Below are 14,040 nucleotides of genomic sequence, written 5' to 3'. Positions count from 1 at the left end.
GAAGAACCTCCCCAGCTCAGCCCAGTTCCCACACTGTATTTTCAGCACTGCACCTCCCTTCTTTACCTTGCTCAGTGCTGGATCTCTGGTGCCCAGGAGCGTGCCTGGAGCTGAGCAGATGCTCAGCACACGACTGCAGGATGGGTGGCATCACCCGCTAGTCCCTTTGCCTAGAAAGCCCTGGCCATCCCACACCGCTCCCACACTGAGCTCTGAAGCATCCTTCAGTTGTGGCTCAAACATCATTTCCTCGGGGTGGTTTTCTGTGACCCTCTGTTGCATCCTTTCATAACAACCTCTGCTTTTCCTACATGGCCCGCCACACACGCTGGTGTGATTCTTTGGTTAAAGTCTGCCTCTCCCACTTGACCATAAGCTCCCTGAGGACTGAGCATAGTCCGCCTCGCTCCCTGCTTTCCTTGTGGTGCCCAGTACATCCCTTTGTCAAGTGGGTGAACGGAGGAGTGGTGAGTCGCTTTTCTGGTATCAGCTTGGTTCCCAGCTGGAATGCATGTGCCTCACATGAATAAGCAGGAAGTTCCCAAGTGCCCCTGACTCCAGTATATCTCATCAGTTTGTCAGTAGAGACAGACTGTGGGAATAGGAAGGACACCTCTCCTGTGGGGAATCTCCTGACCCGGTGACAGCAAACAAGTAGCCCACACTGTACTGCCAGGAACGTCTCTCTGCTTTTTCAGTGCTGCCTTTTATGTTTGCTTCTTACGACTTACCTCCATCCATTGAATACTCCCATCAGTGAGTGTGGAGCCCAGGAACGCCCTCAGTCCGCATCACCAAGATTTCCAAGAACACATTGTTTTTAAAATGAGGCCTACCTGTACATAATTGTGAAACATATTATCAACCCTGGTAGGCCTAGCAATAGATGAAGAATATTTGGTTCAAAAACTTACATCCTGTTTCTGTTGCTGAACAATCTTGAACAAAGCTTTACATTTATTTTCAGAATTAGGCTATTTTTAGAAAGTAATGTTTCTTTGAAAGCCATATTTCTAAGTTTTAGTTGTCTCTGTGAGGGTTGCTGGTATTTTAGGGTGAGGGTGAAAAACGGAATCTAAGCTTCAACAACAAATTAAATTAGTTAATAGCACTGGATTCCTGATCCTACTGGGTCAAAGTGGGTTTGGGGATCACACTGTTGAGCTGACCTGATATGATTCTGAGTCTTGGCATAAACAACATTCTGAGGTCAGATTTGTAAAAAAATAAAAAAATTCCAAAGCACCACCGCCATTCTGTTGTTGTACTGGAATCATCATTGTTAATATGTATCATGTGCTGCTTCTAGCGTTTCACACGCTGTATCACATTTAATCCTTCAAGCGGTCTGTAACTGTCCTCCTCATTCAGCCATTCAGGTTGCTGGGGTTCAGAGAAGCTAGGTGACTGGGCCAACGCAACAGCACTGGAGCTGAAACCCACATGTCCAGCCTTCTACTAGCCTGAAGTCTCACTCAGTGATCTTTGGAAAGAGTGGTCATGGGACTTTCCTGTTGGTCCAGTAGCTAACCCTCTGTGCTCCCAGTGCAGGGGGCCCAGGTTCGATCCCTGATCAGGGACCTGGATCCCACATGTGGCAATTAAAGAGGTCGAGTGCCACAATTAAAGACTGAAAATCCTGCATGTTGCAGCTAAGACCCAGTGCAGTCAAATAAATGTTTTTTGTTTTTAAATACATGCTCAGAAGTATTTTTGAAAAATGAAAAAAAAAGTCATATTCAGGGGCTGGGGAGTAATTTTTCTCAAGGAGATCTTGTTGTGGGTGCTGTAATGGGTCTTAATTGGGAGGAGAGAAGTCTATGATCTGGAACACAAAAGATTAGCTCTGGAGTTTGTTTTTGAATTCAAACCTACCTTCGTATTTCAGAAGATATATAGGTCTCTGGCCAGGCACCAGAGATAGGACACAAGATAGACATGATTCCTGCAGTCACAGAACCTGGTGGGGAGGAGACACACACATGAGTAATTGGCAGTATTTTAATAAATACCTGGTTAGGGGACATGCCAGGTGGGGTGGAAGCTTCTAAACCAGACTTGCCAGGTGGGAAAAGGCTGCCCAGAACAGGAGACTTCTGACTTGAAGACTGAAGGATGAGTGAGAGTTTTAGGCAGCTCGTGATTGGGGTCAGGTGGGCAGTAAGGTTTCTGGAAGAGCCAGAGGGAGTTTGATGTGTGATGTGGGGAACCCAAAATTGGTGCTCTCTGACTACCTGGAGGGGTGGGGTGAGGAGGGAGGGGGGAGGGGGTGGTTAGGAGGGGAGGGACACATGTATGCCTATGGCCCATTCATGTTGATATATGGCAAAAACCATCACAATATTGTAAATTATCCTCCTGTTATAAAAAGCAGTGTGAAGTCCTGGTGGTGAGAATGTGATCCAGGGGATTTCCATTTTTGCCCATCAGATCAGACTGCATGGTATAGCTGTTGGAGAGCCTTGGAAAAGGCAGATCAGTGGGGAAAGGTGTTGACTCTACTCAGAAAACACCCATCTGTTTCTCACATCTAATTAACAGAAAAAACTTGAATCTCCACCTGCATCCACCAATCCCTTCCTGGAAGATGAGCCAGCAGCAGAAATGGAGGAACTGGCGATGGAGAAAGGAGATTTAGAGCAAGTAAGTCTGGTTTGCATTTCATCCGCACAGCCTGCCGAATGTTTGTTTCTGAAAATGGGTCTGCTCACTCTTAAATATGATCCCTTGGCTGTTGAACACATTCAGAGATTACAACTTTGGTGGTCTTTCTGGAAGGGCTTTATCTGAAAGCACATTTAGAAACCTGAGTGAAAGAGCAGTCCTTCCTGCCCCACCCCACCCCACCCCACCCCTCTGCTCTCCAGTCGCCTCACCACCGCCTCAGCAACGCAGCCAAGCTGGATCAGCGGGTATGGCAGGGCGGCCGAACTCTGCCCTGGCTCATTCGTCATCTCTCGAATTTGTCAGCCCAGCTTTTAGTTGTCCCCTGATCTGGTCCGGTGATGACATGAGAGGCTGAAAGATCCCTGGTGAAGTTAGCAGCCCCCGTCAGCCAGGAGAGACTCCGACTCAGAGGAAGCCAAGCACCTTAGGTCTGGAAGCCGTCAGGGAGGCCTGAGAACACCAAGGGGACCAGTGGCATATTTGGAGAGTTACTTTTCAGAGCACACCAGCACTTTCATTTCCTTCGGCTTTTTCTGTCCAACTCTTAAATTTCCTCTCCCTCCATTCCAGAGAATGGTGTTTTTGTTTCATTGCCATTTTATGACACGAGAGGTTAGAGCAATAAATCAGGACTTTTCCTGTCTGGATTAGTGAGCCTTCTTTTTAATTTTCTACACTTGGCTGCTGGAGGATGATTTTATGAGATTATTTTCATCCAGACACCACTGAAAGGGAGGCCGGCTGGGAAGAGCAGCTCTGGGAACCCCACAGCCGTGCACATCGCAGTTCACCCCGTGTTCCTAGCCCGGCGGGGGATGATAGGTCTACAGTCCTGGCAGGAGCCAAGACAGCAGAATTCCCAGGAACAGCTCTGAAGTGATGCCGTCAGAGGTATCTGATCCACTGATTAAATAATTATAAAAACACGGATGCCTCAAATTTTTATGGTGCTTTATAGTTTAAAAGTCTTCTACAGGCTTTACTTTATTTCGTCCTTCCGTGCCTGCCTCTCCTTTTATAGGATTTCTGTGAGCGGCAGGCTCAGTGACTAGCCCAGGGTTACAGAGTTTGGAAGTGAAGAATCTGGGAAAGGATTGGAAGCCAGGTCTGGAAGTCAGAGACTAAAATTCCTTTCCTGGTGCTCTTTCCATCACACCGTGATGTTGCCCTGAAAAGTGGAGGACCTAGAAATGAATCCCATGAATAAAAGGGAATGAATAAAACTGGAGAGATGCCCTGAGGCCATATCCCAGAGATCTACAGGATTAAATGTAATTGATTTAAAGCCATCATATCAGCTAGGCTAGGAGAAAACAAAGATTTCTCTTAAAGAAATGCCTCTCTCAGGGACTTCCCTGGTGGTCCAGTGGTTAAGACTTCATGCTTTCAGTGCAGGGGTTGAAGGATTGATCCTTGGTCTGGGAACTAAGATCCTACATGCCACTCAGCACAGCCAAAAAAAGAAAGAAATGTATCTCTCCCATTTTGGGAGGAAGGACTGGGATGAGAAAGAAGAGTCCAGGTGTGGAACTCATCCTCCACCCGCGCTTGGGTATCTGCACCCTCTGATCTGGCCTTCTATAGTTGGGCCATTTTCAGGGCCCTCCTGTCTCCCCAGAGCACATGGCTGCCACTGTCACATCCAGAATCATGTAGCTGAACACTCAGATGTGCCCAGTGCTGTTGGAAAATTATTCCATTAGCCAGTCATCTCTGGGTGTCACAAAACTGGATTATGATAGTGTTCCCCATGAACTAAAAAATCAGTTTTGTCAGGTAACTTGGTTTTTTTTTTCTTTCTTGTGGAACTTTTTGCTCATCCTGGAAGCTTGAGATTAAGCTTGTCTTAAGGATGAAGATCTGCTCATTCTAAGGACACAGAACATGGGTACATGGGGTAAAGCAGAGTCACGTGATGGAGAAGATGCCAGACTCTGGTTTGCCACCAGCTGGCTGTGTGACCTTGGCAGGTACTTTTCTCATTGGACTTCCCTTGTTTAGAGGGAGCCAGTGGTTTTCCAGTTCTGTTCCTTGGTGCCCTGTCACATGTCACTGTGGGGAGCTGGGAAGAGACCAGAGCTCTAAGTCCCTCCAAATAGAGCAGTTCTGTTTTGAGTCACTTTTTTCATGGACTCCCAGGTAAAATTACTTTAGAATCAGGGGTTCTAGGTATATTCAAAAGGAAACTGAGACTTCTGTGGTGGTCCAGTGGTTAAGACTTCAGCTTCCAATGCAAGGAGTTCAATCCCTGATCAGGAAGCTAGATCCCACATGCCTCTCGGCCAAAAAACCAAGACATAAAACAGAAGCAATGTTGTAACAAATTCAGTGAAGACTTTAAAAATGGTCCATATATTTAAAAACCTAGAAAAAGTACTGAAAACCTCTGGGCTAGATGATCCACCCTCAGTTTCACGGGCTGTTCCTTTTTAGTAATAAAACTGACACACCAGTGACTAATGCCTCCTCGTCTGCGTCCCCAGCCTCCTACCGCCTCCCCAGCACCGTCCCACTTGTGGTTGATTAGGTGGGAGCTCCAGGACCGCCCCCAGCCCCGACTTCCCAGTTACTCCCTGGCTTCTAAAGTTGGGCGCACTGGAAGAGGAGGAGCCAGATGGGGCTTCAGGGGGAAGCGCACCACATGCTGGTGGTGAACTCGGCCGGGGCAGGGGGACCAGTAGTTTTTCTGGATTACCTGACCTGTTGGCATCACTGCAGTCAGCAGACAGGGGGCCTTCAAGATGGGGCTATAGAGAAGGGAGCGCGCGAACTTGAAAAGAGGTATTTAGTTCGAGCAGTCTGTTGCCAACATGTTCCCAATGATTAAAAAATGGCATCTGAAAGAGGACTGAGGGTCTTCAGAGTATAAAAGAAAGAAGAAATAAGGAATTTCTGGCTTTAAAATGTACCCTTCTGGTGATCCGAGCAGTTAGATTTAATCTGTTTACATTGGATTGTAATAAAAGGAAATGGGACCAGCTGCAGACCTCCTTACTGTGACAACACTAACCTTTTATTATTCCATCAAACTCCAGGAGGAAATAGCTTAAACATCTGCAGCTTTTGGACAGAATCCACACACTCCGAAGTCCAGCCCGAGTGCTACTGCTAAACGACTTTAGTATATTCTTTAAGCTGAGAAGCAACCCTTTAGGGAGCTAGAAGGTGCAAAGGGAGACACCAACTTGAGCTCCAATTCTAGCCTGTAGCATCTAAATATGAACACAGATATGAGGCAGCCGGAAGCAGGAGGCAGCTCAGTGGGGGTTAAAAAAAAGACTTGAGGCAGTGCCTCCCATTGTTCCCTTCTTGCTTCCAGATCACCTTGAAAACTCTGTAAGAGGACAGGGAGCTATGACTATGACTATAGGTCCCTCCTCTCCGCTGGGAGTGCCATTAGACGGCAGAGGCTGGGCGAAGTAGAGTTGCCTGCGGAAGGTTCGGGCCACCTGGGCTGTCTGACTGTGTGGCTGGCTCTCTGAGCCACAGCCAGAGGCATCTGTGGGGCCTCATCAAACTTGGTCCCCAGGAAGACGGGTCAGGGTGAGTTTGTTGAAATATCAGGTAGCCATACTCCCTACTCATTGGAATCTCTGTTTATCTGAATAAGCTCTCTAGATTCATCCATACATTTTTATCACATATCATTTTGTGCATACATAAAAAGGAAAATATAAGCAAAATAAATAGGTAAAGATATTCCCCAAACTTCTTCGCCTTTGAAGTCTTAACTCTGCTGAACCTTTTTTTTTTTAAAGAACTTTTTGATGTGGACCAGTTTTAAAGTCTTTATGGAATGTGTTACAGTATTGCTTCTGTTTTATGTTTTGGTGTTTTGCCCACAAGGCATGTGGGATCTTGTCTCCCCAGCCAGGCATCCCGCTGGGAATCCAACCAGGGATCCCAACCAGGGAACCTGCACCCCCTGCATTGGAAGGGGAAGTCTTAACCCCTGGACTACCAGGAAGTCCCTCTGAACCACTTAAAAAAAAAAACTTTTAATTTCAAAATAATTATAGACTCATAAAAAGTTGCACAGAGAAGTCCTGGATACCCATCTCTCAGCTTCCCTCAGTTCTGATGAATCCCATAACTACAGCACGTTATCAAAACCGGGATGTTGGTGCTAACCTCGTCTTTTCCTTAGGTGTGGATGTCTCTGCTGCCACGGGGTGTGGTCCCAGCTGCTGGTGATGTGCCGTTTCTCAGAATGCTCCTCTACTACACCTGGGATATACCTGTAGTACAGTTATCATCAAAACCAGCTGGTTAACACTGATACAGTACTAGTCACTTAACTCTAGGCTTTATTTGGATTTTTTATTGTTATTTGAAACCTTTTTCTCTTTTTTAAAAAAAGAATGTCAAATTTAGGGAAAGTTTTAAAAATATTGCTAGGAACTCCCAAATATCTTTCACCTGAGTTCACTAGTTTCTACTGTTTTGCTACATTCACTTTACCATTTTCTCCCCTCCCTCTCTCTCTCCTGTCTCTTACTTTCCCTCCCTCTGTCTCTCTCTCTTTCAGAACAAGTCAGTTTATAAGTATCATGCCCTTTGTCTCTGAGTATTTCAGTATGTATTTCCTTTCTAGGAAACACATTCACTTAAGAAAGAGATTCACTCTAAAGAGAGGTACTCGCTAAAATCACCACAGATCAAAATCAGAAAATTTAACACCAGTGCGATATCTCATTTATAGACTTATTTAGATGTTATAATGTGATCCAAAAGTGATAAATTAAAACACTGTCAATTGCTGGGAAAGCACACTGAAATTAGTAAATAAAGCCAGATACAAAATACACATGTTGATTTAAAACATGACAATATTCTGTATTACACAAACTTCCATTTATAGTTTCCAGAAGCTGTCCTACAGACATGTGAATATTTTTGTCAGGGGAAGAAAATATAAATAAAGGGAATAATTATATTTATGAAGATTGCATTTTAGTTAATGAAAAGGCATCTGGGTATTGTGGTCTTGTTTTCCAGTTCTAAAATCAGGGTATCTGGGTCCCCGGTGGTTCAGCTGGTAAAGAACCTGTCTGCCGGTACAAGAGACACAAAAGACAGGGATTGGATCCCTGGGTCGGGAAGATCCCCTGGAGAAGGAAATGGCAACCAGCTCCAGTATTCTCGCTTGGAAAATTCCATGGACAGAGGAGCCTGGCAGGTTACAGTCTGTGGAGTCACGAAGAGTCGAACACAACTGAGCATGCCCATACACTTGCTGTGTGGTGCTGTTAAACTCAGGATATTTCAGGATATCTAATCCTAAAAAAGTTAGACAAATTAAATCATATTTCTCTGTTCGTTTATCAGATCACTTTATCGAAAAGAATAACAAATTTTGAAATACAAGTAACTGACTTGGAAAATGTAAAACAGATAAGGACCACACCTTCACAGTCATCACATTGCATCACAGATCCCTCATTCTAAACTAATGGAAATGTAGAGAAACCCCTAAGATATCTATAAAATGAAGTAGAACTTTGGATCTAGCCAATTTAAACTCAAATTAACCCGGTCTTATGTGCTAAGTCACTTCAGTCATGTTCAACTCTTTGCCCCATGCAACCCTCCCGTCTCCTCTACCCATGGAATCCCCCAGGCAAGAATACTGGAGTAGGTTGCCATGTCCTCCTCCAGGGGATCTTTTCGATCCAGGGATCGTACCTGCGTCTCTTACATCTCCTGCATTGGCAGGTGCCTTCTTTACCACTGATGCCACCTGGGAAGCCCAGAGTCTCTTACAATCTCAGCCTAAGGCCTGACTTTGGCAGTGGCTTCTGGATGGTAAGAGAAAATAGCTCAGACTATAGTTAGTCTTAGGAAGAACCAGAGTTTCTTCAAATCCTGCCAAATAAGTAAATAAAGACATGGAATTCTTAGAAGGTGAAAAGGGAATAGAGCTAGATATGAGATTAAATGCGGTATGTCTACAGTTGACGTTTCGGGTGATCATTACCAGTTTTTATAGATGTTTTTAAGCATTTCAGGGTTTGTTTGGTTTTTTTTGATTACTAGAAGGTAATCATTATTTCTGTCTGTCTTTAGGAGCTTAGCTTTTCCAGTTTATTAAGAGATGAACAGTTTAGTTCAACGAGTATAAGTGCTGATTTATATCCAAATTGTACCCTTGTATCAACCCCAGCAAAGCCTCAGAGACCTGTATCTATTTTCAAATGCCCACAAACAAAACATAGATACAATTGGCTTTTTCTTTTTTTAGGAACAGAAACATGTAGGAAGATCTTGTTTATTTTTTAGATGTTTTGAAAGGAAATTTAGTAGCAAATCAGTTCAGTTCAGTCACTCAGTCATGTCCAACTCTCTGTGACCCCATGAATCGCAGCACGCCAGGCTTTCCTGTCCATCACCAACTCCCGGAGTTCACTCAGACTCACGTCCATCGAGTCAGTGATGCCATCCAGCCATCTCATCCTCTGTCATCCCTTTCTCCTCCTGCCCCCAATCCCTCCCAGCATCAGAGTCTTTTCCAGTGAGTCAACTCTTCGCATGAGGTAGCCCAAAGTACTGGAGTTTTAGCCTTAGCATCATTCCTTCCAAAGAAATCCCAGGGCTGATCTCCTTCAGAATGGACTGGTTGGATCTCCTTGAAGTCCATGGGACTATTAAGAGTCTTCTCCAGCACCACAGTTCAAAACCATCAATTCTTCGGCGCTCAGCTTTCTTCACAGTCCAACTCTCACATCCATACATGACCACTGGAAAAACCATAGCCTTGACTAGACGGACCTTTGTTAGCAAAGTAATGTCTCTGCTTTTCAATATGTTATCTAGGTTGGTCATAACTTTTCTTCCAAGGAGTAAGCATCTTTTAATTTCATGGCTGCAGTCACCATCTGCAGTGATTTTGGAGCCCCAAAAAATAAAGTCTGACACTGTTTCCCCATCTATTTCCCATGAAGTGATGGGACCAGATGCCATGATCTTCGTTTTCTGAATGTTGAGCTTTAAGCCAACTTTTTCACTCTCCTCTTTCACTTTCATCAAGAGGCTTTTTAGTTCCTCTTCAGTTTCTGCCATAAGGGTGGTGTTATCTGCATATCTGAGGTTATTGATATTTCTCCTGGCAATCTTGATTCCAGCTTGTGCTTCTTCCAGCCTAGCGTTTCTCATGATGTACTCTGCATATAAGTTAAATAAGCAGGATGACAATATACAGCCTTGATGTACTCCTTTTCCTATTTGGAACCAGTCTGTTGTTCCATGTCCAATTCTAACTGTTGCTTCCTGACCTGCATATAGGTTTCTCAAGAGGCAGGTCAGGTGGTCTGGTATTCCCATCTCTTTCAGAATTTTCCACAGTTTATTGTGATCCACACAGTCAAAGGCTTTGGCATAGTCAATAAAGCAGAAATAGATGTTTTTCTGGAACTCTCTTGCTTTTTCCATGATCCAGCGGATGTTGGCAATTTGATCTCTGGTTCCTCTGCCTTTTCGAAAACCAGCTTGAACGTCTGGAAGTTCACGGTTCACATATTGCTGAAGCTTGGATTGGAGAATTTTGAGCATTACTTTACTAGTGTGTGAGATGAGTGCAATTGTGCGGTAGTTTGAGCATTCTTTGGCATTGCCTTTCTTTGGGGTTGGAATGAAAACTGACCTTTTCCAGTCCTGTGGCCACTGCTGAGTTTTCCAAATTTGCTGGTATACTGAGTGCAGCACTTTCACAGCATCATCTTTCAGGATTTGAAATAGCTCAACTGGAATGCCATCACCTCCACTAGCTTTGTTCATAGTGATGCTTTCAAAGGCCCACTTGACTTCACATTCCAGGATGTCTGGCTCTAGGTGAGTGACCACACCATCGTGATTATCTTGGTCATGAAGATCTTTTTTATACAGTTTTTCTGTGCATTCTTGTCACCTCTTCTTAATATCTTCTGCTTCTGTTAGGTCCATACCATTTCTGTCCTTTATTGAGCCCATCTTTGCATGAAATGTTCCCTTGATATCTCTAATTTTCTTGAAGAGATCTCTAGTCTTTCCCATTCTGTTGTTTTCCTCTATTTCTTTGCATTGATCGCTGAGGAAGGCTTTCTTATCTCTTCTTGCTATTCTTTGGAACTCTGCATTCAGATGCTTATATCTTTCCTTTTCTCCTTTGCTTTTCACTTCTCTTCTTTTCACAGCTATTTGTAAGGCCTCCTCAGACAGCCATTTTGCTTTTTTGTATTTCTTTTCAATGGGGATGGTCTTGATCCCTCTCTCCTGTACAATGTCACGAACCTCTGTCCATAGTTCATCAGGCACTCTGTCTATAAAATCTAGTCCCTTAAATCTATTTGTCACTTCCACTGTATAATCATAAGGGATTTGATTTAGGTCATACCTGAATGGTCTAGTGGTTTTCCCTACTTTCTTCAGTTTAAGTCTGAATTTGGCAATTAGGAGTTCATGATCTGAGCCACAGCCAGCTCCTGGTCTTGTTTTTGTTGACTGTATAGAGCTTCTCCATCTTTGGCTGCAAAGAATATAATCAATCTGATTTTGGTGTTGACCATCTGGTGATGTCCATGTGTAGAGTCTTCTCTTGTGTTGTTGAAAGAGGGTGTTTGTTATGACCAGTGCATTTTCTTGGCAAAACTCTGTTAGTCTTTGCCCTGCTTCATTCCGTATTCCAAGACCAAATTTGCCTGTTACTCCAGGTGTTTCTTGACTTCCTACTTTTGCATTCCAGTCCCCTATAATGAAAAGGACATCTTTTTTGGGTGTTAGTTCTAAAAGGTCTTGTAGGTCTTCATAGAACCGTTCAACTTGAGCTTCTTCAGCGTTGCTGGTTGGGGCATAGACTTGGATTACTGTAATATTGAATGGTTTGCCTTGTAAACAAACAGAGATCATTCTGTCGTTTTTGAGATTGCATCCAAGTACTGCATTTCGGACTCTCTTGTTGACCATGATGGCTACTCTATCATGTAGCAAATAGTAGTTTTTAAATGCTTGCCTATCCAGATAACCTTTTTATCAGATACAATTTTCCCAGCATCAGTTGGGGACCAGGGCTGATCCATGTTTTCGCTGATGCAAGGCAAAAAATACAGATAAAACAGCCAGCCTGTCTATCTACCTATCTTTCTATCTTGGTATAAGGTCACCAACTAACTGTCTCTTCTTGGGAAGAACTGCCTTTATGCAGCTGTTTTCTCTTTTAAAAGGTTTAAGTATAAAATACTCTTTTAGGAACTTGTGGCGAGAATATTGAGAGTATAAAGTAGCAAAATGAAAAGTTAGCAACCCTGTGTTGGCCCCCTACCCTTCTTGTTTTTGTTTTTTCCTATTTGTTGATGAAATTCAGCAGTCAGGAAGCACTGCAAGAACAGCAGTGATCTAATAGGAAGAGTTCTGGTTTAGGAGGTAGGAGACGCCACCCTGTGCCTGGGGGCAGGCTGCTAACACCTCCTGTGCCTCCATTTCTTTAGGTGTAGTGAAAGTGAAAGTTGCTCAGTCGTGTCCAGCTCTTTGCGACTCCGTGGACTATACAGTTCATGGAATTCTCCAGGCCAGAATACTGGAGCAAGTAGCCCTCTCCCTTCTCCAGGGAATCTTCCCAACCCAGGGATCGAACCCAGGTCTCCCTCACTGTAGATGGATTCTTTACCAGCTGAGCCACCAGGGAAGCCCTTCTTTTAGTGTAAAATAGTAGTCATAATTCCTACATTGAAGGTTGTTGTGAGGAGTAGATGAGATGTTATTTCGTATCAAAGCGCTTGGCCGATAATAACAAGCAGTAAATTGAGGCTTTCAAAACTAGACTGTAAAAGTACTTTAGACATTCCAAGGCACTGCCCAGCTATAAGGTGCTGATTATTAGCAAGAATTTGCATTTTTCAAACATCAGTCAGATGATGAAGACCTTCCAAATTGAAAATGCATGTGTTATCACAGTAGCTGTAAATCTTTCACTGCACAGAGCACATAAATGATGCCAACAAAGTTGGTTTATTATTCACAAGCTGGCATGAATTATAATACAGGACATAGTCCCAGTCTAGTTACACCACGTGCTTCTTTTCTGTAAGTTAGGAGTGAACTTTGAAGGGATGTTTTTGTTGAAACTGCTGGAAAATTTGCAAAAATGGCTCAAGTATAGAGTTTCTTTTTATCTTTCCTTTTCTCTCTTTTTTCCCTTTACAGCCTAAGAAGCCTAAAGCCCCAGACAATCCATTTCACGGCATTGTTTCCAAGTGTTTTGAGCCGCATCTCTACGTGTACATTGAGTCCCAGGACAAGTGAGTTGACAACCATTTTGCTGCTTTCTCCTGCCATTTCTCCCGCCTCGAGTCAGGGAGGGGCCTCACAAGGGCACAGCTCCTTCTAGAGGTTGAAGGAGGGACTTGGCATGCCCATGACCCTCCCTGGAAAGCTGCTAAGGATACTTTTTGATTTTTGAGTGTTATGATGTATTATGTCTATCAATCTCAGAAGCCTGAATGTGACTCTAAGGCCCTCCCAAACAGGTCCCAGCACCTAGTTCCGAGATGGGCCTGAGCCCTTACGTCTGCATGTCAGCCTGCCAGGCTTTACGGTGTCAGGTGCTGAAAAGTGGAGAATGAAAGCCTCAACTCTGATGTATATGTTTTCAAGTATAATTTGTTTAACTTTTCATTTTGAAATCATTTAGATTCACCAAAAAGTTATAAAAGAATTCTCTTGTATCCTTTGTCCAGAGAATGGTGGTGGTTGTTTAGTTGCTAAGTCAAGTCTGACTCTTTGTGACCCCATGGACTGTAGCCCACCAGGCTCCTCTGCCCATGGGATTTCCAAGGCAAGAATACTGGAGTGGGTTGCCATTTCCTTCCCCGGGGGATCTGCTGACCCAGGAATTGCACCCACGTCTCCTGCATTGGCGGGCGGGGTCTTTACCCCTGCACCACCTGGGAAGCCCCCAGAGAATGGCAGCAGCTTATAGAACCGCAGTGATCAAAATCAGGGAGGTGCTGCTCTCCCCTGCATGTCCTTCCTCTGGTCCAAGACCCAGTCATGCGTTTAGTTGTCAGGTCTCCTTAGTCTCCTTTAAGCTTGAACAGTTCCTCAGTCTCTTCTTTGTCTTTCATGACCTTGACGCTTTTGAAAAGTGTTTGACCAGCTCTTTTGTCCAAAGCCCTCAATTTCTGTTTGTGATGTTTCCTCTTGATTAAATCCAGATTATGTGTTTGGGGCAAGAACACCACAGAGGTGACATTGTGTCCTCCTCAGTGCTCAGCGCACGATGTCAGGAGGGGCATCTCACGTGGCTTTGTCCTGTTACTGCTGAGGTTGACCTTGACCAGTTGCTGAAGTGGTGTCTGCCAGCTTTTTCCCAATAAAGCTGCGCTTTTGCTTTATAATAAGTAT

The 14,040-nt window shown here is 44.1% G+C and overlaps 1 protein-coding gene across 1 annotated transcript in view; it reads left to right on the top strand.

Annotated features, from left to right (window-relative positions):
- VPS53 (VPS53 subunit of GARP complex) overlaps positions 1 to 14,040 on the top strand; it is a 122,167-nt gene that overhangs the window by 55,524 nt on the left and 52,603 nt on the right. Inside the window, exons 12-13 of the mRNA XM_005888227.3 lie at positions 2,542 to 2,643; positions 12,841 to 12,935. Of these exons, the coding sequence (XP_005888289.1) occupies positions 2,542 to 2,643; positions 12,841 to 12,935 (197 nt within the window). The remainder of the gene's footprint in view (positions 1 to 2,541; positions 2,644 to 12,840; positions 12,936 to 14,040) is intronic.

Source organism: Bos mutus, chromosome 19, assembly GCF_027580195.1.
Source record: "Bos mutus isolate GX-2022 chromosome 19, NWIPB_WYAK_1.1, whole genome shotgun sequence".
Classification (NCBI taxonomy): Eukaryota; Metazoa; Chordata; class Mammalia; order Artiodactyla; family Bovidae; genus Bos; species Bos mutus.
The sequence above is the reverse complement of the archived record's forward strand: the minus strand, read 5'-3'. Positions and strand labels throughout refer to the sequence as shown.